This window comes from Netta rufina (genome assembly GCF_964035555.1).
Source record: "Netta rufina genome assembly, chromosome: 8".
In the NCBI taxonomy this organism is placed as follows: domain Eukaryota; kingdom Metazoa; phylum Chordata; class Aves; order Anseriformes; family Anatidae; genus Netta; species Netta rufina.
Window position 1 is genome coordinate 19,831,226 of NC_140131.1, and position 24,481 is coordinate 19,855,706.

General features: G+C 46.6%; 2 protein-coding genes across 2 annotated transcripts; one reads left to right on the forward strand and one right to left on the reverse strand.

The window, feature by feature from the left end:
• Positions 1-1,885: 1,885 nt before the first annotated feature.
• On the forward strand, positions 1,886-18,580 carry TNN (tenascin N; the record flags this gene model as incomplete). Its single annotated transcript, XM_084291168.1, has 16 exons — positions 1,886-2,297; positions 3,286-3,657; positions 4,479-4,742; positions 5,615-5,800; positions 6,326-6,415; positions 7,971-8,234; positions 8,913-9,176; positions 9,402-9,665; positions 10,470-10,733; positions 12,929-13,059; positions 13,564-13,696; positions 14,531-14,682; positions 16,113-16,209; positions 16,902-17,069; positions 17,744-17,907; positions 18,434-18,580. 16 exons carry the CDS (start codon positions 1,886-1,888, stop codon positions 18,578-18,580), a joined length of 3,372 nt encoding a protein of 1,123 aa, XP_084147294.1.
• A 5,559-nt stretch (positions 18,581-24,139) lies between these two features.
• KIAA0040 lies at positions 24,140-24,481 on the reverse strand (the record flags this gene model as incomplete). The annotated part of the gene is made up of 1 exon (XM_084291521.1): positions 24,140-24,481. One exon carries the CDS (start codon positions 24,479-24,481, stop codon positions 24,140-24,142), a length of 342 nt encoding a protein of 113 aa, XP_084147647.1.

Consider the following 24,481-nt stretch of genomic DNA (forward strand, 5'->3'; position numbering starts at 1 on the left):
CAGGCTGTGGATGTCGGGAGGAGGACATGGATGTCTGATGCTGCGGTGCAGATGGGCATGAGTCATTTTCCAGCTGCAATCAGCCATATATTTTATCCCAGTTCCAACTGCTCTTAGCTGACCTCAGAAAGTGCTCTACTTGTTATACTGAAAGATAAATGACAGCTCTCTGAATTTTTACTGGGCACAGCATCACCATAGTTGTCAAGCTTCTAGTTGAAAACCATGAGAGCTGAGGTGCTGCTGGAGATCACTTACCATGACCTGCCAATTGGTAATTTGGACCACAACTAGGAAACTGATACAGTGGCTGTTGTAATTGCAGTGGGGTGGGAAGAGCTATGGTGTAATTAATAATTGCAGAGGACTATAATGTTGTCATGTGAGAATTGCAAGTTTAAAGCTCCTAGTCAGGAGTTCTAGAAGCATGACTCTTTTCGAGGTGCTGACCAACTGTCGCGTTAAGGGGTGTAGCTGATTAACCGTTACGGGCCCGGTCAGATTCAGGATACTGAACCAGTCGGACATTCACCAAAAACACATTAACCGTCTGGGGGTCCAGTCAGACATTCACCAAAAATGCATTAACCGCCTGGGGGTCTGGTTAGATTCAGAACACTGAACTATCACGGATAACCACCCTCACCCTCGTTGCACTCAATGAGAGTTATCACAATGCAATCAAGTATGGTTTATTACAGCAACAGATAATCAGGTTCTTTTGGATTGCCGGCGATAGTGACTGTCTGCAAAGCAAGCTAGTATGCATAAAATACACAGGTGTTATAGGTGTTATGGGTGTTACAGATGTTATAGATATTATAGGTGTTGCAGGTGTTACAGATGTTACAGGTGTTATAGATGTTATAGGTGTTATGGATGTTATAGGTGTTATGGATGTTATAGGTGTTATGGATGTTATAGGTGTTATGGATGTTATAGGTGTTATGGATGTTACAGGTGCGCAGCCTAGGAATAAACGCGTTAAAAGGATCAAAGACTCTATAGAGATTTATAAGCAAGCATTTAGATCTCACCCAAAGGCGTCCCAATGGGGGGGGAAGAGAGGCTCAGCCCGTCGACTGATCCCAGGAGTCAGGAGGTCCTAAGGATGTTGTCCTCGGGATGGTATCTCCCCTGACGGTGGTATCTTCCCTAACATCCCCTTTCTCTTGGGCCAATTTATATTATTTCCTATCTTTTAGGTGGAGCTTGAGTGGCTCTAGTCAAGCATATCTTAGTTATGATTGGTGTAAAGTTTTCCCGTCTCCGTTTAAAGTAACAGGCTCCGAGAAATTCAGAGCGCATGCTCAGTGAGGGGTGGTCGCACCTTGGAGGCGGGTAGCTTTTGGGATGGAGGTGTGTTTTGGTATTATAATGATATTATAATGAGCAAAAAGTACACTAGGGTACAGCATTTGTCAAAACATGACAGGTCTTTGGCTTAGGGTGGCAAAAAGTGCAGCTTTGTGCACAAGAACAATCGAGGCCCCATCTGATTACAGAGCCTAGCCGTGGTGTCTCCACTCCACTCTACGCTCCGTGCTGTTCCTTAGAGCTAGCACACCAAGTTTCCCCAGCGCGATAGCATCAAAGGTTGGGAGCCTAGGGAACGCTCAGATAATGCAGTTATGCCCTACCCTGAAAGCCTCTTCAATGCTGTACCTTTTCCTAAAAATGCGAATGTTAGTTTTATTTTCCTAGTTACTTCAGGCATTTACACCACACCAACCTAGTTCTGAATCAGGACAAAGTCAAGAAGTTGTCTTAAAAAAAAAATAATAATCATGAAATCCATCTTTCTGACCACATTTCTTACATTTTCTTCTTTTTGAAAGTAGCTGTGCTGTTTCAGGGATCAGTGCTTCCTCTGAAAACCTGCTGGATGGATTTCCAGAGCTGGTTTGCCTTCCTAGTTGGGGTATTGCTGTGCTGTGCTGTTCAGACATCTGCCGCTCAACTTCCTGCCTCTGACAACTGCACCAGCAATGGTCAACGAATATCCTTCAGCCACTCCTACAAGATTGACTTGCCAACGTCTTCTCAGATCAAGGTGGAGGCAGATCCAGTGCAGCATGTGGACAACAGTGAGGTGCAGCTAGATCCTGGGGAGACTGAGGAAAACAAAGAGCAGAATATCATCTTTAGGCACAACATCCATGTGCACAAACCCAAAGGGGACTGTGAAACTCTGGCCCACATCAAAGGTCTGCTTGAGAGGATGGAGAAGCTAGAGAAACAAGTGGCAGAGCTGAGAGAAGTCTGCAGCCCTCAGAAGTGCTGTGGGGGAAGCCAAGGTACCTAAAAATTGCAGTATCTGTTTTTTTTTTGTTTGTTTGTTTGTTTTGTTTGTTTGTTTGTTTTTTTCCTCCCACCTATAGCTTGTTTTCCTCAGAGATCTGGGGACTGGAATTCATCTGTAAGGGGTTATGGAGGTTCCCTGTGAGTGAAATGCTTGAGTCCTGTGGATGGAGTGGTGCTTGGGGCTCTGTGATGTGAAAAGAAATATAAAGGTCCCCAAATGCATTAGTATGCACCATTTCTGAAACCAGTGCAAGGGAAATCTCCCCAGGCATGTAGATGGGAGGATTCAATGGAGGAATTTTGGAGTAGAAGATGGAGGAGGCCCTTTTTGTTACTGTCTTTCCTTTCTCATTTCTGCCTCCAGAATTTTTCAGTTGTTGAAAATCATTAGCTTTATTTCTTCTTTGATACCTGACTAAAAGAAGAGCAGAGTTTCTGGTGCTGATGTTTTGTGGCAGCCACTGGCTCTGTCTGCAATCCCAGGCTTATTCAGCATGGCCTATAAGAAAGGATTTAACAAACTGGTGTTGTTTGAGGAATGGATGCAGGGAGAAGTGCTAAGTCCTTGGATACATGAAACAAACAAACAAACAAAAGACTTATAGCAGATAGGAATAATGTGCTCTCCATCTTTACAGTAACAGTGGTGAGAAGTGGTGAGCTTCACTGACGACCAGGAAGATTGAGGTTAGAGGCTGTGAAAAGCTTTCTAGTTTATTGTTTGGTGTGTTTGTGGAATCTGCACTGCTGCTGACCCTGGACAAATGCACTGGGAAAGACAACAGTGGAGGTGGTCACCTTTGGACGAGGGGCAGGTGGCCCATATGATGCCTTCAGGTCTTTCCAGCCCATGTTTTCCCATGATAATTAAGCTTTCCCTTTAGTGGCCTTGAATGCACCTTCTCATTGCTCTGTTCCTAACTTTTTTCCTTTTTATTTTTTTTTTCTTTCACCTGCATGCTGTCCTGGTGCTCTGGCCAGGCATCTCTCCCTGCAGTGGCCATGGGACATTCCTGTACGAGACGTGCAGCTGTAAGTGCTCCGAGGGCTGGGAGGGCAGTGACTGCTCCCTCCCCACCTGCCGCTGCCACGGCCATGGGCGCTGCGATGGTGGGAAGTGTGTCTGTGATGAGCCCTATTTTGGTGAGGATTGCAGCCAGCAGCTCTGTCCTGAGAACTGCAGTGGCAATGGGATCTGTGACACAGCCAGAGGGGTCTGCCAGTGCTATGAGGAGTACACTGGAGAGGACTGCAGTGAGAAACGATGTCCTGGGAACTGCAGTGGCAATGGGTTTTGTGACACAGGAGAGTGCTACTGCCATGAGGGCTTCTTTGGCCCTGACTGCTCCCAGGGTAAGAAAAGCTTGTGAGTTATTTCTGCCTCCTTTCTTTCATTCTGAGTTTCCCTTTTTCCCTCCCTGAGAAGAACTGGGCTAATCCCATAGGCAAGCCAAACCTGGAGTCACCATATTTCTCTCCAAGTTCCTGCTGGGATTGTGCTCAAGGATTGCTGAGTGGTCCATATCTTCAAGAATTGCCTGGAAAACATTTCTGAATGAGGGAAAGGAGAAAACACAGGTTAAAGTACAAACCCACCTATGTGTAGCAGCTGAAGGAGAGAGAGAGAGAGAGGAGAATGAGAGTATCCTATAAAAAAAAAAAAAAGTTGTTTGGTATCTCAGCACAGTACTAGTTTAATCAAGAAGTCTGTGTTTGATGCCATAATCAGAAAAAGCTGGAAGGAAAATGAAGAGGGACTCCTGGCCACTCCCAGCAGAGCAGGGTTCCTGATGAGCGCTGTGTGCACTCTCAGCCCAGCACTCAATCTATAAATGTGCTGCTTGTTTCCTGCTCACTTAGGCCATTAGGGCCTCAGTCTGCTTCCGGGGGAGAAGCTGCCAGAAGGAGGGAGATTGACGAGTGCAAGCAGAATGCAAGATGGATTTCTGGCATGTCCCACAGCCACGCGTCCTCCTAATTCACCTCAGAGTGAATCTGTCTGATGATCCCTTTCACTTCAGGCCAGGAGCTTCTCTGCACATCTCCTGGGTTTTGTACAGTCCAGGAATTATTTTCCAGTCCATAAAAGGAATAATTAAATAGTGACTTTCTCATTCAGACAGACAAGGAGGTGAATGTTTGCTCTCCAGATGGATGCTTTCTTTCTCTTCTAGTGCTTGCTCCTCAGAACCTGCGCCTGCTGAACTCCACAGAGGACTCCCTGACTGTCAGCTGGGACCAAGTGATTGATGTGGATAATTACCTCATTAGCTATTACCCAGTAGAGCATGAGATGTTGGTGAAACAAATCCATGTGCCCAAAGAGCGGCTCAGCTATGACATTGTGGGTCTCCACCCCAGCACCACATACAATGTCACACTACGTCATGTAAAGAAGGGGATTACCAGTGAGCCCAAGCATCTAGAAGCAAGCACAGGTAGGACCTGACAGTCTTTTTCTTCAGGGTCAAGATCTGTAGATCTTTAAATTTAGTTTCAAGCAACTAGAGCAAATGGTTTGACTTTGCAGGTTTTCAGTGTCCTGTCTGAATGCTGAAGAGCAGTTTCTCTTCCCAATCCCAGTCACAGTTTTCTGTTGTTTTCTTCTGGAGAATCTCTCTCTAGATCTGTGTTGCTGGAGCTGAAAGTATTGCGAGTTTCCTCTCTCCTTTTGTCTTGTCCAAATTGGACTGGCGTTGACACCTCTGAATTTCAGAGAATCCGTGATGTTGCCCCCTGCAAGGAGCAGAAATAAAAGCAAGCAAAAAGGCAGCATGTTATTAAGACTAGCGTACTGTTTGACTGGATGAAGAAGACACTTCAGAGTAGGGAGGACATAGTTTCTAGGTACACATCTGCCAAACATGCCTGCAGCAGTAAGTTTTCCTCATAGTCTCTTTCCAGGACTGAATGAACCTGATGTTACTGAGAACAGGAGGTTGTGTATGGAAAGACTGTATTTGGAGCAGTCTCTCTAGAAATGAAATGCTATTTTATTAGCAGCTCATGGCATGCTGGCTGCCTGCCCTTGGCCCAAAGTGAGAAGTTAGATTATTTTGACTTTTTTTTTTTTTTTTCCTAGCACAATAGGTGGGAGATGATAACATGTCAACTCAAGAGCTTTCTGTCTCTCATGGATAAAACTAAGCCTTTTTAAAAACGTGTTGTGCTGTACCGATGTAGCTTTTCAGTTTCACTGAGGAAAATGTCTCGGGTCTAAGAGAAGGCAACTGGGGAGGGAAGAGGACCTTATAGTCACTTTCTGATGCTGATGCTGCTTCCTCCTGGCACTCTGCTTTGTGCTTTCCAGTCCTGTCAGCACCCAGTGCCATCTGGATGGCAGAGGAGATGGAGCACTCCCTAGAAGTGGAGTGGGAGAACCCACCAATGGATGTGGATTATTACAAGCTGAAATTCAGGTCCCTGGTGGAGATGGATGAGAAGCAGGTTGTGGTACCCAAAAGCAGTGACCCCAAGAGCAGACACATTGTGACTGGTGAGTACTTGTGACTATTCCAAATTGGACAAGGACAGGGAGAAGTGGTAGGAGTGATTGATTTTGGTCATAGTCCTGAGACAATTCTCTCTCAAGTGTTCTCCTTCACCTTCTGACTGTAGGCCAGAGTAAGATCTACTGGGATTCCCCTGTCCCATAATAACGGGTACCTCCACAAGGAGAAAGTTTCTGTGCCATACGGATAACAGGTTTCAAGGTATTCAGCTTTAATTCTGTTCTTGTCAGAAATAAAGCATTTTCTATTTCAGAGCTGGGAATACGGATGTTAGGGAAGTCCTCACTTACTGTGGTCAATGTAAACCCTAATGGCAAGACTGGAGTGCTACCAAGGCATTCTCAAGATGAATGGAAGTTTAGATAGAAATCCACGTTTTACTTTGATCTCTGCTGCAAACTTTTGTTGTAGACTTGTGTAGAATTGTGTAGACTAAACAAAATAGCTTTGTTTAAGAAAAAATTCTGTCTTTCCTACTTGTTGGTAATGCTCCCTTTTGCTCTTATTAGGCCTGAAACCTGGCACGGAGTACGAGGTCACTGTCATACCTGTGAAAGATGGTAAAGAGGGGAAACCATCCTCAGTGAGTGGCAAGACTGGTAGGTGGGAAGTTTCTTTAATGCTAATGATGTTACTACAGGGTTCAGGGACAGTTCAAGGCTGCGAAAGGTACTCAGTTGGCTGTTTTCTTTATGCATACTGCAGTCAGGCAGGGGTACTTATGTGTTGTTTAAGCTTGTCTATGCTGTTTGTTAAACACTAAACCTAGTCTTAGCTCAGTCTTCTGCCTTGGTTTTAAACCTACGGTATCTTTACCCTTAACTTGAAATGAGCTCAGAGCCAGGCCCAGCAGTAACTCTGAGTTTGCTTGTTCATGCCTTCCCTACCCAGACCATTGACAATTTAGTCTTGCTGAGACCTAGCGCACAATTTCCAGTCTGTGTATAGCTGCTGCTGATGACTGCTTTGCAGACATTGGCTGCTGGTGATTTGTCTGGCCTCTGAGCTCAGGAGCAATAAAAAAGAAGGTAAGTTCTTCTTCCTTCTTGTATTCCCTGGCTCCAGCATTATTTTTCTGTTCACCAGGCTGTGACTGAACAGTAGTGGATATTTTTCCTATAAATGGCAGCACAGTCATTCCAGACTTTTAAGCAGGTCTGGAAAATCTGTTGGTTCTTTGATGCTTCAAACTCTTCAAAAACATGGCAGAATGTTTATGGGGTAGTTACTGTATTGCAAAAGGGAGTCTGAAGAATTTTGAAGTCTCATTCTACCTGTAAAACACCGGAAACTCTGAAAATCGATTTTCTTACAAAAGGGAGGGCGAGCGGCATCTAAAGACTGGAAAATACCAAATCAGGCCTGACATTCCTGAGTAAATTGTTCCATTAAAAATAAATTGATGTAAGACAACAAAACCTACAGCCTCTCCACTGTCATTTTAAGGCTGTGCTTCTTGCACATGGATTCTGTTTATTTGAAACTCCTATAGGTTAAGGTTAATGATCCTTGTGGGTCCCTTTCAACTCAGGGTATTCTATGATGGCATGATTCTATGAGTGCCCTTTGCTCATGTTTTCAAGCTGTTCTTCACAAACGTGGGGGGCAGGAAAACTTGAAAAAAAAAATCACAATGAATAATCCTGTTCATTTTCTTATATAACCTCTGAAATTTAGGACTAGAACAAATACCAGTTATTGCAAGAGCCAACACTAAACATCACCTAAAATAGCAGTAGTCTGGGGGAGTCTGAGAGACAGGTTTGCAGGGTAGGCAGAAAGGAAGAAGCAACAAATGGCTGACACCAGAGACCCAGAAAGGATGAGTGCTGTGAGAAGGGCAAGCGCAGAGGTAGTGCTAGAATCATTACCCAAAGAAAGTGAGGTAAGAGGACTGTAAGATCTTCCTACAGAAAGTAATAGATTGTTTCATCTAGAAGGCAGAAAAATCTTGGTTTCTTCCTACCCTGACTATTCTGGATCCTTATGGATACCTTTCTTTCTTGAGGGGCTGTAGGAGGAGCCTGGATGACCGTTAAAACTGGCTAGAGCAGCAAGGCAAAATGAAGGAAATGTGTCCATGCTATGACAGGTATATCTATGGATTAACTTGCATGGAGTTTCCTAATCCTTTGTTTCAAAATGTTCTCCCAGGAATTGATAGCCCAACCAATGTGGTGACAGACCGAGTGTCAGAGGATACAGCCACTGTCTCATGGAACAAAGTGGAGGCTCCCATAGAGAGGTACATGGTGAGATACACTTCAGATGATGGGGACATCAAGGAAATAGAGGTGGGCAGTGAAAACAGCATCATCACCTTACTGGATCTGAAGCCAGGCATGGAATATATCATCCACATCTGGGCAGAGAAGGGTCCCCAGAGGAGCAAGAAGGCCAGCACCAGAGCTGTGACAGGTAAGTTGTAGCAGCAGCAGGAGGAGGGAGCTAGGTTTGAATTTCAAACTCAATTTATTAATGTTTCAGTACAGCTTCTGCATTGCATGGGTTTTTAATAAGGCAAAAAAATCATGTCATTTTTACCTGTGTGGCTGAACAGGTCTCCAGCTTAGGAGAAGGTTCTTCTTTTTGAGTCCTGTTATGGACCAGTTACTGTCAGTAGTGAGAGCACTGAAACACAGCCAAAGCTAAAGCCTTGTAACTGGAATGTGTAATTTATGCCTTGTCTTAAAAATGCCATAAGCCACCTCTAAGCTGTTCGCTGGGTGACTCTTGTGACCTTGCCCAGCTGTGCTGTGGGCTCATACAGGTTTTTTACAGTCATAACAGGGTTCCTTAAAAAGGAAAAGCAAATGTATTGGTATCATGTCATAAGGTAAGAATCATGTCAGGAATCAAATCTCCTGAACAGGACATTTGGTCACTGTCCCCTGGTGGCAGGGAGCTTTAATTGCAGGGGTGCTTGCAGCAGCATCTGCAGCTCGATTGGGGAACTCCTTGAAGCACTGTTTTGCACAGTTCTTATGGTTCAGCCAGCCATGTGGCCGTGCAGGAGCAGTTTCCATCGACTGTTTTAGACCATTGTGATCACCACAGTGCTATACTAAAACTTCTAATAACTATTTCTGCTTATAGAAATCGACAGCCCAACTAAGCTGTTGACTGACCAAGTGACAGAGGATGCAATTACTGTTTCCTGGAACAAAGTCCTGGCTTCAATAGACAGATACAGAGTGAGTTACACATCGGCTGATGGGTATACAGAGGAGAGAGAAGTGGAGAAAGACAAGAATGTCACCATCTTAGCAGGACTGAAGACGGGCATGGAGTATGTGATTCGTGTCTGGGCAGAAAAGGGAGAACAACAGAGCAAGAGGGCCAGCACTGAGGCTGTGACAGGTAAGAGAACAAGGGTGAATTGAGAGCATAAGTGACAGCCCAGCTTTGCCTTAATGCTGAATAAGCCTCTCCCAGGGCAGTTTCACTGCTTTTTTTTTTTTTTTTGGGTGGTGGTGGGGGGGAAGTCCTGTAGGTGGGTATTCCTGGAGTCTCCTCCAGGAGTCTCCTGGTGGCTCAGCACAGCCAGACTGTGACAACTTGTGTTTTTAACTTTTCACTCTGCAGATATTGACAGTCCCGCTCACCTGGTGACTGATCAAGTGACAGAGAGGACAGCCACTATCTCCTGGGACAGGGTCCACGCTCCCATAGATAGGTACATGCTGAACTACACCTCTGCTGATGGTGACACTGAGGAGATAGAAGTGGGGAAGAACAAGGCTGCCACAACTCTGATAGAACTGAAACCTGGCACTAAATATGTCATCTACCTCTGGGCAGAGAAGGGAACCCGGCAGAGCAAGAGGACCAGCACTGAGGCAGTGACAGGTATCTCAGGAGAATCTCTGTGGTACTACACAACACTGTGATGCAAAGGTGATCTCTGTTTCTGGCCCATTTCCTTCTGGCTTGTTGCAGAGCATATGCTAGACAGCAGTTCATCTTGTGGTCACCTATGATGAGAAAACATCCATGTTCCCAGCACCTTCAGATAGAAAGCTTCAGATAGAAATGGTGTCGCTCCTTCAGTCAAGAGGAAAAATGCTAATTGCTTATAGGAACTAATAACTGAACTGGTCTGTTCAGAAACTATCAGAGCAGCAGAAGCTGCATTGTGCTTTAGTAAAGCACTGTGGTCCTCACTTACCAGCACTGCCTGCTGATTTTGGTGTCCAGGTGTGGCTGAGTGCTGCCTGGCAGTGTATATTGCTGCTGTTGAACCCTGCTCAAACTTAAGGTGGTTCAACTACTGCCACTAATAAGAAGTGTTTACCTGTGAATCCGGACTTGGAAGGGAATGATCCCATTTTACTCATCTTCTATAACTTGAAAAGGTAGAGAATTGTCTGAGCCCAGAAGAAGTCTCTTAAATATCAGTAATTCATTTAATATAATGAAGGCTTTTGCTCACAGGAATTGGCTGCTTAGCTAGGCTGAAGACTGACTGACTGGCAGCTTCCTGGGAATGGGGGATAGATGGGGCAGGACACAGGTCTTATGACCCTGATTAACTTGAAACCAGACATGGTGTACACCATCTATATCATGGGTATTTAGAAAGCAAGAGCTTTAAAGAGCAACGTGTATGTCTTTCAGTTACTCATGCTTTATATTTCACACTTTATTTCTTAGAAATGGACAGCCCAAAGAATCTGGTAGCAGACCAAGTGACAGAGGACTCAGCCACCATCTCTTGGGATAGCGTCGAAGCTCCCATAGATAGGTATATGGTGAGCTACACTTCTGCTGATGGGGACACCAAGGAAATGGAAGTGGGGAAAGCCAAGAGCATTACAACTCTGACAGGACTAAATGCAGGCATGAAGTATACCATCCATCTCTGGGCAGAGTTGGGAAGCAAACAGAGCAAGAGGGCAAGCACGGATGTACTGACAGGTAACTGTGGGTGGAAGGGAAGAGGAACAGGGTAGAACCCCACTCTCTTGTTATTTTACGGTTTGTGGTCTCCAATTGCATTAGTGGGTAATGAAGATCCACAGTGGTAAACCCATTCTGGAGATAAGTGTGTGATTATAGCCTGATATAGCAGAGACTATTACAGGCTGCAACAGAAGAGGCAGGTGTCATAACACAGGAGTTGTGACAGCTGAGTACTGACCTTATTTCTCTTGTCCTTAATCAAAAGTGTGCAGTGCTTTGCATGCTGCTATCGAGCCTAACAGTAACAGAGGTTTAACATCCGAAAGTTAAAATGTCTTAGATTCAGGGACAGTTAAAAATAATGGCCTGACTCATGACCCTAGGCTGGTCCTAGGAGACTGCGAAACAGGCTTAAATCTGTCCTGTTCAGTCAGCCATAAGGATTATGGTGTTCTGGGAATATTTCAGGGTCACTCCATATCCACTGGCCTTGCTAACGTACATTTTTTTAGCTTCTGAGTCAAGCTGGTGTGAGATAGAACAGATAAAGCTTAGATTTGGGGCAAGATGCCAGACAGTTCCCCAGTGCTTACAGAGGTTTAGGGCAGCTGATGGGGACAAATGAAGAAACTCAAGGAGAGTTTCAGCAAACTGTTTTTTTTTTTTTTTTTTTTTTTTTCAACTGGAATGAAAATGGATGCATATAGAAATTTCACAAGAAGTGAAACTGCCCAGAGAGGGAATGCATTTAGCATCAGTAGGGATATTTTTGATGTATCTGGACACTTTTTTTCCTCGTAGTGATGTATTTCCAAATAAAATGACACCTGATAAAACAGTCCAACTTCTTATGAAAAAAAATACATTTCTTAACTCTAGGTGATGGTTGCTTATTCCCTATCATTAAAACAAGCTGTAGCAGTGAGCTATTTGCAGTAATATCCTTAAGCCGTGGAAATTGCCGGCCTTTAGGAATAGCACTGTCAAATCTGAGGACTGTCTCTAAGGCTGCACTTCCCATCACTTGTTTTTTCTAATGGATTTGATACCTTTTAGCTCCCTCTTCTGTCCAACAGGAGGTGTACATATAATGAGCACCTCTAAGAGGATTTCTGAGTCATTTCATTTAAAGCAATTGTGTAGTAGTCTCCCATACCAAGCATGAGTTCACTAACAATGACCTAATGCTTCACTCAGGAACCTATTGAATAGCTATTTTCAATTATAATGGATAGCTTGTGTTTTGAACAACATGTGTGACTTCAGAGTTCTGTCACTTTGTTGTATTTGGTGTTTTGATTTCTTCTGTTTTTATATGTTTGTTAAGTGGTAACCCTATGTACACGGAATCCAGAGAAGCCACACTGCTCTGCTCTTCTTGTTTATCTAAAAAAGACATGGCTTGGCCTTGTCTTCATCTCTGGCCTTCTCACAAGTCTAATATTTCATTGTTGCATTATAATCCTTGTTACCATTGTCCTCCTAATGCTCTTCAAGGTCTGAAAGACCTTGCCTGGTTTATAGAGACAAGAACTGAATCAAAGGGCAAGTTAAATGGTATGCCCATTGTCAACCACAGAGATCTACAGAGGAACAGGGAATTGTGCTGAATTACTCAGTTGTAGTTTGCCATAAACTCAGGCATGCTTCAGGGTTGGAGCACTCTTCCCTCAAGGCCTGCACTGCCCACCAAGTAACCTCTCTCTAAAACATGGAAGTCCATAAGAACCTACTGCTGTTTTCTATAAGAGATTCCCCAAACACCAGAATATAGCAAGCATAGGGTGAAAATTAGTGAGAGGCTGCTTCCATTAGTGTTACTACTAGCTGAGCTTTAGAAATTTGCTTTTATCATTAGGGAAGCACTGGACCCCTGTTGTGGTTATCTCATAAGACAGATGCTTTTTGACACTTGCTGTGAACTGCCTTTTTCTCGGGCTTCTCAGGCAGGTGGATCAGGGGCTCCCAGACCCTGGGAGTCCCTGTACAGTTGAGCCAGTTGCAGGGCTGCAAAGCACCACGTCTGATCTATAACAGACCTTGCCACGGTTGGTCTAGGCTGCTTCTTGCTAGCCATGAGCTTCACCAAGTAACTTCTGTAGTTCCCAGGTAACAGGATCAGGCATTGAAAGTTCTGCTCAGGCTCTATGATGGAGTTGCTGTCTTTCCTTTATGCAAAGGGGCTTGAATCTTCATTTCTTTTTCAATAGAGATTGATCCTCCCAAGAACCTGCGTGTATCAGATGTGACTCAGTCTACTGGTGTAGTTACCTGGACTCCTCCTGCAGCACAGATTGATGGCTATTCTCTGACCTACCAGGGTCCAGATGGCACCAGCAAGGTATGGTGAATTCCTCAGCCCTGCCGAACCCTCTGAGATAACCCCTGTGGTTATAGGCTCTGCCAGTTGGATCTCGTGGGTGTATGGACAACAGGGAAACAATGTTGAGGGGGAATCTATGCTATCCATAGCCTGGGGAGGCAGAACCTAAGGCTGTCAGGAGTAGAAGCTGTGGAGGGACTTCATGACGGTGCAGTGCCTCTTCCCAACAGATGTTCAGGGTGAAGAGAACAGGTTTGCTACTTCAGTTTGCTTTTCTAACATGGAAGAGTAGCACTCAGCAGGGATAAAGTAATAGTGTCGTAACAGTGTTTCTTGAGACCCTGCTCCAATTTTTCCTTCTGAGGAAATGGACTCCACATCTCAAGGGTATGCAGCCAGTGTGTGCCTGTCTGAACTCTACAAGAAAAGCCCATAAATAGATACAGAGTGTGAGGCACTGTAGTCCAGAAAAGCTAAATGCTATTCAAACTTGGGTTGATCTTCAGTTGTTTTATTTGGCAGGCAGTGCAGCTGGGTCCTAGAGAACAACGGTTTGTACTGGAAGGACTGGAACAAGGAACAAAATATACCATTTTTGTGATGGCCTATAAGGGAGATCGCCAGAGCAGAAAGACAGACAGTACCTTGTCAACAGGTAGGATCGGGCCTTGGTGTTTCACTTTCCCCTGGGCTCTGCAGCTGTTATATTTTATGGTAAAGGTCAGGGATGGAGTTCCTGTTCTACAGATACACTGGGAAACTATGTGATCAGAAGCAAGCCATCTAGTGAGTCAACAGCTTGTCTTCTGGTTGATTGTCCGTTCTAAGCCACACCATCTGGAGGCTTGAGAACACAACAGGATGGAGCAAGTGGAGATTGCCCACATTGGTCAGTGCTGCTGGCAAACCTTGCTGGCCAAGGGCAGGACAAAGCCTCCTGGTGAGCTGCCAGCAGTCAGAAGAGATGATGATAAGCTAGGGATTGTTCTGCACCGTTCTCGTAATAGTAGGGTGCAGTTATATAAGTACTGTTGTAGCATTGGGCAGCTGCCTGGGTTGTTTTCAGAGATCAGGATATGTGCACCAGGATGACAGCAAATCAAACAAAATCTCATGCCAGCTTGATGTGGGAGTCTCTTGTACCATGCCAGTCCTCACAGAGGCTGCCAATTGTGGACAGGTTGTGAGATGCAGAGAAAATAAAATCCCTGATTACTGGCATTCCCACCATCACAGGCAAGGGCTCCTTGTCCTGCTCTCACTGTGACCCAAGACGGCATCTCTTACAGCCTCTGGTGGCCCCATCCATGTGCCAGCTCCCAAGCAGTGGGGAAGGCTGCCTGCAGCTACCTGCTGGTGCAGCTGGGCACTTCCTTTTCTTCTCATCCAGAACCATTGTCTGTAGGAGATTCCTAAGGGTGTGAGATGCCTGCTCCAGCTTTATGGCCTACCTTGCTGATGTTCTGTCTTGCCCTCTCTCTTCTCCCAGTTAGCTTCCTCTACCCACGCCCAGCAGACTGCAGCCAGATACAGCAGAATGGAGATGCCCTGAGCGGCACGTACACCATTTACCTCAATGGAGACAGCAGCAGGCCGATGCAGGTGTACTGTGACATGACCACCGATGGAGGCGGGTGGATAGTGAGTGCTTCTCTGATTTATTTTTATTTTTTAAATGAATGTGGTCAAGTGAACCTCATACTGGGCTTAGCTGATGCTTTTTCCTCTGCTGCCCTGCTGTGTTTCAGCTCCTGCCTTGATGGAGTAGCAATGTTTTAGGAAGGGAGGTGGATGTTGATGGATAACTCTCAGACAGACAGTAGAAAAGCTGTGAGAGGCTGAGTGGCTCAAAAGCTTGACGGGGGATGCTGGACTCTTCATTACTTGTTCATGAGTGTGACTCGAGGCTTATATTGTTGCTGATTGAGGGTAATCACTGAGTTATGGCAGTTTAACATGCTGCCTCTTGCCAGTTGGGGCAAAGACAAGTTAGTACAACTTATCTTAAAGATCTTTTGTAATAAATTGACTAAGCTAGGTTATCTCATCTTGCCCACAGTGTAAGGTTACATGTATGGACAGTTAATGCAGTTCAGCTGATGGTAATATTTTAAATGCTAGTACTGTGAGTCTGCACCCGGACTGTGACCACACAAGTGAGTCACTCAAGGGAAGCTGGAGGGAGAACACAGGCACTTTGAGGTGAAGAATTTGTATAAGGGTGAAATAATGAATCTGAGATTCTCCCTAAATGACCAAATAAAAAATCTTCATTCCCTTCTTCGATTTTTATTTTCACTGATAAGTGATTTTCTCCACTGAAACACATTGTGTGTTACTGCCCAAGTCCTGCTGATTCTGGTGAAGTTTAGAAACCTAAAGGTACCTCTGTATCTTGTCCATAAGCCTGATTCGCCCAAGTGTTGAGATCACGTGGGGATTTGCAGGATCCTTGCCTGCAGGGATTAGTGGAAAAGTAAATTGTACAATTTGTACAACTAAGTATTCACCCCAGGTGTTTTTTCGCTCTACAATTACCTTAAAGGAGGGTATAGCGAGATGGAGATGGGTCTCTTTTCCCAAGCGCTAAGTGAGAAGACAAGAAGAAATGGCCTTAAATTGTGCCAAGGCAGTGTAGGTTGGCTATTAGGAAAAAATTCTTCACTGAAAGGATTGTGAAGTATTGGAACAAGCTACTCAGGAAAAGTAGCTGAGTCACTGGGGATCTGAGGTCACTGAGTCTATGGAGAGGTCTTCAAAAAACATGCGGATGTAGTGCTTGGTGACATGGTTTAGTGGGGGACTTGGCAGTGCTGGGTTAAAGGTTGGACCAGATGATCTTAGAGGTGTTTTTCAACCTTAGTGAGTATTTGATTCTTTGGAGTCAGAAAATGAAAACGAATGCATGTGTACCCTGATCGGCTGCAGCATACCATTAGCTAGATTTGTCTGTTCCTGAACACTTCACCTTTCAGAGTGTATTTGAATCACAAAGAGGATTTCTCACCCCAATACTGTTTGTCTCTCCTCAGCCTGCTGTGAACTCTCACTCAGCAATTCTTGCTTTGCAGGTGTTTCAGAGGCGGAACACAGGCGAGCTGGATTTCTACAAACGTTGGAAAAATTATGTGGAAGGCTTCGGAGATCCCACTGGGGAATTTTGGCTTGGTACAGTACAAGGGTGTTACTGGTGAAGAGCTGAAGATTAGCGTTGTAGAAGCACCTAAATGTTGAAATACCCAGGCCCTGCTGAGCCTTCAGTCTTCACCTGTCAGTTTTTGTGTCTTCCCTGGAAGTGCTAATGAAACACTGAGGATCTGTAAAGGCTTGCTAAGTCTTTCCACTGACAAGTTTGAGGTTTGGAGTGGTCCCAGAGCAAGCCAAATTCTGGAAATTGCATGCTCCTATAAGAGGAGAAATAAAGAAATTACATTGATGAAAATGTAAAATCCATGGTATTGTGCAAAACCTAGTGTGCTGTCATTTTTGTTAGCTAGCTCTGCTTGGATCAGAGAATCCAGCCCTAAATAGGTCAAGGTCTTTGGAGCAAGGGTCTTTGAATGTTGGAAAAAATAATTGGAAAAAATAATTGGAAAAATAATGTTGCACAGTCTGTCTCATGCTGCTTTAAGCTTTTTTTTTTTTCTTTTTTTTTCCCCTGACAATGTTATCTCTTGACAAAAAAAAAATGGGATAAGACAGCATAAACTTGGCAAAATGTCATGACAGCATCAAGCAGGGAAGGAGGCAGGCAGGAAATAGCTGATTTAACCAAAATGGCCACAGGGTGAGATTCCAGGACTGCAAAGGTGAACAGGCTTTTCCCTTTTAAAAGTTTTTTTTTTTTTTCTTCCCTCTAGGTCTTGACCAGCTGCACAATCTCACAAGCAGCAGCCCCATCCGCTATGAGCTGCGGGTGGATCTGCGGACAGCCAATGAGTCTGCCTACGCTGTCTACGACTTCTTCCAGGTTGCCTCTAGCAGAGAGAGATACAGGCTGTCGGTGGGGAATTACAGAGGCAATGCTGGTGAGGAGTGCCTGTGACTCGTGCTCCCTCTGCTTCACACAGGGGAGCAAATGCTGGGGCCTTTATGTTGATTTTGCCAGTAGCATGGCAGCTTGTTAGGTCAGGTTAGACTGGATGTGGCTCGTTTTGAGGAGAGATGTCTGTACTTCCCAGGAGGACTGAGCAGGGCTGTCTCCTGTTGAGGATGGGAGAAAGTTGCTCTTTTGCTGGGAAGAGAATTGCTCTGTGACCCAGAGAAACACCAGCTGAACAGGCAGACTGTGAAGCAGTTCCATGAGATAACCTGTGCCCATGGGGGAGCAACTTCTGGGGCTCCCCAGCTGAGAAATACAAAGAGAACTTTTTTTTTTGTTCAGAAGGGGAGTTTGCTCAGCAGTAGGATCTATCCTCGTGCTGGCTTCTGCCACTAGCAAATCCTTACCATTGCCATTGTGTCCATAGTCTTCCACTTAATTTTTAATCTCCTGCTGCCCTAAGATCTGCATCTTCAGCAGCAGAGGACCCAGCCCTTGGACATGGCCTCTAATAGCAGCCAATTAGAAATTATTCTCCAGCCCCATCCTGCATTGTTGCCTTTCCCCTGACAGGCCTGCTTTGTTCTGCCTGACATAAACCCTCAAGCCGAGCAACTGCACTCCCTTATTCCTATTCATGTCTGCAATTCCTTCCCTTAGGGGATGCCATGACCTACCACAATGGCTGGAAGTTCACAACGTGGGACAGAGACAATGATGTGGCTCTCAGCAACTGTGCTCTGACACACCATGGCGCGTGGTGGTACAAGAACTGCCACTTGGCCAACCTTAACGGGAAATACGGGGAGAGCAAACACAGTGAGGTGAGTGGCACATCTCTGTGTGATGGTCAGCTCTTCTCACTAGCCTTAGGAAGACTCACAGAGGGTGGGTGCTGCAGCAGAAGAGATTGCCAAGGCTATTTTAACTCATTTCATGTGAAAGGAAAATTATCCATAAGGAAGCTCACGGATCTTACTCAGTTATTCTCCCTCGATCCAGAGGGTTTGAGCTCACAGCCTCCTGATTCCTGTGTGGATGGAGATATCGGAGGTGGAGCTGTCTTGATGCACAGGGGAACAGAGAAAAGAGCAAGTGCTTTCAGTACATGCCTTGATGTGTGTCTTATTGTACATTCTGATTTTTGTGCTTGAAGACAGCTCAGTCCAGTTGGGTTCCAAAGCAGACAGATTTAGTTTGTATTAGGAGTGTCTGGAAAACTGATTACAATTACAGCCAAAATCTGGTGAACAATAGCATCTCTGTTTGTGGGGTGGAGGGAGAGTGGCAAACTCCTAGCACCGATCTGCTTGCTTTAATAAAAGGCATTCCTTGTTTTTTTTTTCCCAGGGAGTGAACTGGGAGCCATGGAAGGGCCATGAGTTCTCCATCCCTTTTACCGAGATGAAGATCCGTCCTCAGTCTTCTAGTAATGAGTCAATCCTTGGGAGGAGGAAGAGAACTCTACAGGGAAGGAGGAAGAAGATCAGGGCTTAAATTGTCCTCTGTGCAGGACCCCAAAATTATTATTTGGTATTTCTTATCAAAGTTAGGTTTGGATGACTTTTTCCAACACTTTGGAAGCAACTGTTGACCAACTTGCCCCCAGAAGGCTCTGTGTCTGCAGCCCAGCCTGCTTCCAGCCTTTGGAGCTCCTGACAGGTGATCTGTCAGAGACTGGGAGGGGGCTCGGTGGGGGCATTGGGCTTGTAGCTTCCCTGGTTTGCTAAATGTGACAAGGACCTGCTTGATCCAATGTATGCAACTTTTATGAATTGCGTGTAAAACAAGTGTTAATACATGCTATTGTTTCTTAAAACCCAGCTTGCTGACTCCTTGTTTCTCTGGTGCCATCCACCTCAGATTTCAACAAAAATAAATTTGATCCCACTGAAAAATGAAAGCTCCCTACATTGTACCAGAGCGCACTTTCCTGAGACAGTCTCCTTCACTTGGTCTGTAGTCCTCGTTTCTTTTCCCCTCATCTTCTGGGGCGCAGCATTCCTTTCTCTGCCTCCAGTCAAACTGCTGGGCTTTGGGAGACATTGTCAGGCTGTTAGCAGGGCTCATTAACCCAGGCAAAGTCTGTAGTCTGGCTTCCTCAGGTTCCTCAAGCTCCAATATCACATCTTTCCAAGTAAAAATTCTGCTCTATGTTCAGCTTGTCTCTTCTTGTCTCCCAGTCAGACGACAAGCCTGAGGAGACATGCAGTGAATTAATGTTCATGCTCCCAGATGATGCCCAGAAAAAGGTGAGACTGTGAGGGTTACAGTCCTCCAAGCTCTTACTACCATCCCAAACCTCTACATGATGCTTACCTGATACAGGCCAGAAAGAAAATCCTCTGTGCGACTGTTCCATCTGCCGCCCTCTGCTTTTTCATTAGCAGTGTGGGTAGCCAGTGATTCTGAAATCAAATCGCTTATCATCCAACCCTAAAATGAGCATCTTTGAATTAAACTGATCATCCTGCACGCTCTCCCTCAGGCTTTTCTTTCAGGCTGTCTGCAGATTCAGGTGGGCTCCAGCATCTGGTTTCACATTTGGCTGCTTTCTTCTTCACAACCATAAAGGTGAGTTTTACTTTCTTGCCCTGAGCAGATATGTAAATTCTGGACCATCAGTTATGGCCAAGGAAGAAGTATGAGCTCACCAAATGATGCTTGCTTAAAGGCTTGCTTGTCTGAGCAGATTGGAATGTGATTGTCCTATGTCTTAGTGGCTTCTATCCCAGTGCTAAGCTGAGCAACACGTTTTAAAGAATATTTATCAGACTGGGGAAGCAATAAAATTACAAATAAAGGAGGTCTGAAAATATTTCTGTCGTCTTTGCTTTGGGTGGTAGAATTATTATTGTTTTCAATTTAAACTAAGCTTTCTTTACAGAGGTGGAGTAATACCAGGCCCATAGCATTGCCAGAGCTATGTGGAAAAACTGGCACCATAACAATTAGTCCTTTGGAGTCTGCTCCAGAATGGAGACGGGGACTACGTGATCTCTTCATGACTTGATACTGCAAAGCAATTAACTGCTCTGTGGCTGCTAGGACCTGGCTGAGGAGAGCTAGCCAGAGAGTTGCCTCAAAGGTGAGCTCTAAATTCTTTGTACTACTTTCATTTCTATGTTGCTTGTCGGGGTGGGCAGGCAGAGACTCAGCTGAGCTGCATGAGGATATCCAAGCCCCCCCATATGAGGGAAGGAAGAGAGTAATGGAGGGTGGAGAGGAAAGGAAAATTGCACTTGAAGTGTTTTGCAGCTCTTTGCTAAGAGCATGAGAAAAGGACTTGGGAAAAGGAGAGAGATTATTTTTTGTGCTTAAGTGATTCCTCACCATCGTGCACTTGTCTGTGTGAGAGGACAGGTTTCACTGTGATGGTCAGTTAAGGGGCATGGTGTAGGTGTGAGGCAGGTGAGCGAGGGGGACCTGAGGACTAGCCTTACGCAACAGCACTCTAAAATCAAATATATGCTCTAAAAAGCAGCAGGAATGACTGCTCCCAGCAGCTCATCCCTGTGCAATCCACAGAGGCAAAACATGATCCTCCCCCAAAGCTGAAACTTACTTGGGAGCAGGGAATGTTCTCTTAAGAAGGCTGGGCTTTGTATCTCAGAGCTAAAGGCAAGTGAGGCACCTTATTAGCAGTTTTGGAGGTGGCATTTACTTTTCCCTTCTAAGTGTGGGCCCTCCCCTTCACTCGGAAGGGCAGTCACCGGCAGCTGCTAGAGCTATGTGGGAAGTCAGTGTTTCCGAACAGCCACGGGATGGCATCCTCTCTTCATGCTAGCTTAGGAGAATGTGTCCTGTATCCAGCTGGCCTCCATAGAAAGACCTTTTTGGGGTTAACCAGTCTGTATTACAGCTTTAGAAGCTCAGACTGCTCCAATAACACAATTTCTTTGCCTGCAGGAGCTGGCTGGTCTGGTTTGAAGGCTTGGGCTGCTTGGGGTAGTCCCAGAAAAAAAATTCACATCCTCTTACTGCCCTTGTTTTGAGGCTATACCCAGCCCTGCAGTGGCTGTGCTTTAGGGCCAGAACAGCTTCTCAAAGCTTCTGCCTTGCAAATTTTGTGTACAGTGAGGTTTGCAGTGTGCCCAGGGCAGAACTTCAGTCCCAGAAGCATGCACTGCCTCGGCATCACTGGCTTGATGGGGACTGTGCTGTTGATGGCTATGCCAGGACCCATCTGCTGTGTTACGTCAGGCTCAGCACAGCCGCTGCTGCTGCTGGCACTTGGAGGGCTGAACTCTGCACAACGCAGCTGTGCGGAGCTGGTGGAATCCTCACCCACCTCCCCACTGTCCCCCCCACTTCCCAGTGGTGTAACTCAGCATTCAGTGGGCTATGGAGAGAGAAGACAGCAGCGTCTCACTGCACCGGGCGCTAGCTTAGCAAGCAGCCATGCTGCTTTTGGTCATTGCTTCAACCTTTCTTGGCTGAAGAAATAACACAACACTCAATGAGAATCCAATTCTCCCCTCCTAGGGGTGTTTCAGGAGCGTGTGGGACAGTTTTGGCAATCCCTGGACTGCTCCAGTTTAAGGGATGATCAACTTGACCCCCCCAGCCCCGGGGGCAGGTTTCATTTTTGTTTGTTTTCATGGATGGGGAGCTCTGCAGCCACTCACTGCCCCATTTGGGGAAGCTCTGTCCCTGCTGCATGCCTGGTGCAGACAGCTGCGAGGAGCTGCAGACACCGTGAAATACTTGTCTGATGAAAATCAGCTGGGGCTCATTCTGTGCTGCAGACCCTCCACAAGGAGGAAAAAAGCAGCGTTTTGAGCTGCAAAGAGTTTTTTTTTCTTCCTCCTGCTACTTTTTGCCCTTGGGGAGAGGAGCTCGAATGTGTTCATTAGCAAGGCGAGGCCATTAAACTTGATTAAGCTAAGCTGTTTCTTTAAGAAAACATCTCAGAGCTGCACAGCTGGCTGCAGACAGGAAGGCACAGAGCCTCTGACCACTGAGCTCTCCCGCTGTCTTATCTAGGGCCAGGGCACAGATACAAGAAAAATTTCCCCATGAAAGTAAACATGACTGAGAGCTAGAGATACGGCACTTGATTACAGTTTTGCAGTAATTTATTTTTGTAAAAAAAAAAAAAAAAAAAAAAAAGGCAAAAAGTTTATTTTTTCCCCTGTTGCATGGACTCCTTAGGAAAATAAGAGGTCTATGCTGAAACGAAGTTGCAGGGAGGCAGTGCAGGGGTGGCTGCAGTGCAGGGCCCACGTGGCGGCGTTTCTGTACCGTGCTGCTCTTGCCTCCTCGCCACAGTGGGTGCTGTGGGGTCACCCCGCAGCCCCTTCTTGGTCTGGCTGAACTGGGGGAGCAGTACCTGGCCAGGGGACGGATGTTTCTCTCTGGGATTAGGTGTGGCAAAGCCTCATTCTCCCACCATTATATGTGGCTTCCTGTTCTGGAGGAGGAGGGAGCTGCTTGTTTCAATGGTCACAAAGTGAAGTGGGAAATAAGGCACATATGGGGGCAATTTAAGCCCTGCGTGAGGAGGAGCCTGGCCTCAAGGCTGTCACCAACACAGCCAGACGGAGCCAAGCCCTGTGATGTGACATTAGCGTCACCGCCCTGGTGGAGGCGGACAAACTGGGGCCGGGTGACACAAGTGACCGCTGGGAACTGGTGGCTTTCCCACCCGGGAGCTGGGAAAATGGCACTGCCTTTCCTCGGGCTGGATGTGGCCACGTCCAGCAGCTCCATCCAGGCTTGTCCTTGTGGGTTTGGCTTCTCCTCCCCAGATGTCTGGCTCTGGTTGGCAGCTCCAGTCTGCACCAGGGGCTTTAAAAAGTGGTAAAAAGCAGGAGGATGCAGGGCAAAAAATGGATGTGATGAAGCCTCTGATCACACCTGCGCATCCCTCGCTGGCAAAGCAAACTGGGGGAGACAGAGCCTGGTGGGATGGAGAGCGGGGCGCAGAGGAGATCCCCCAGCTCCTCAGGAGGTAGGTTTGGGGGGAGCAGAGGGTTAAACCTGAGCAGGGCTGAGAGCTGGGTGTGGGCTGGTAGCTGCTGAGGCCGGCTGAGCTATCGCTTGTCCAAGGAGGTGATGGAGAGACGAGGATGATGGGGATGGAGATGGGTGTGGGATCCAGCTGGGTAGGAAGGACAGGATGTACCCTCCAGCACATCCCAAATCCCAGATGCAGCTGTCTCAACAGCCATACAGCAGCTGGGAGAGCTGCCCGCCTGGCCCTGGCTGGCAGCAGCATGTGCTGGTGGGTCTGCGCATGTCCCAGTGCATGGCATGGGCCGAGAGGAGGGCTGAGTGTGCCAGGCAAGTGTCTCTGCTGCTCCGATACCGATTCAGTGTGCCTAGCCCCCGGCAGAGGGGGCCTTTGGTCCTGCTCTTTAGTAGTCATTCAATAAATAACACTAATGCCCGTAGCTGAACTGTTACACAGCCTCAGGTTGCGTCTCTGCTCTTGCAGTAGCACAGAGGTGGTGCAGCCTTTGCTGCAGCACGGTGAGCTCTTCAAAGGCAAGTCTGCACAAAACAGTCTTTCAAGGAACATTTTTGAAGTGCTGGTGCAAAAGGGCTGGTCTTGCGGCCTCCTCGCTCCTTCCTGCCTCTAGGCTGGGTGGTAGCGTGGACTTCTGCTTTGCTGCCTTAAACTGGGTCCTGAGGTCTCTGAGGTCGGGCTGAGTTGCACCTTGCGGTGCTCTTATTGCCTTTGGTTTGGGGGCCAGAGGGGACAGGATGCCTCTGCGCTGTGCTGTAATGCTGCGCTCGGCTTGCTTTGTGACTCCAAGATGAGGGGGTGCACAGCCTGGTGGCGGGTCACCCCCAGGTGCTCAGTGGGACCGGTGTCCGTACATATGTGTGTGTCCTTCACCGGGGTTTTGAGCTTCGGGCACACCGCTGCAGTGCGGGACACAAACCTGCGTCCAACTGCCTTGCTCTGTGCTGGCCCTTTGGTGCTGGGCTCTGCCTCTTCTCAAAGTCACTGTGAAATGGCAGCAGTTTTGGCATCTCCTTGCCCCTCATAGTGCGCAGCTGGAAGGACCGGCAGCATCTGTGGGGACAGCCCGTGTGTCCTCTTGTCCGCTAGATGGGCAAGGATGGCCTCTTGTCCAGCAAGAGCAGCTTGGGCTGAGCTGAGATCCACAGGTCCTCTTCATCCTTCTTCTTCTTCTTCTTCTTGTTCTTCTTGTTCTTGTCGGCGTGTGGCTGCCCCTTGCTGCTGGGGCCGCCTTTCTTCCTACTTTGCCGCCGCCGCCGCCAGCTGGAGAAGCAGCAGTGGCAGCAGATGAAAATGGACGCAATGAGGACGACGAAGGGCAGGCCCATCAGCACTACAAGGCAGACAGTGTTGAAGACTCCCTCCTTGTGCTTGGTGCGGATGAGTTCCAAGATGGAATTAAAGAAAGAGCTGATCTTCTGCTCCAT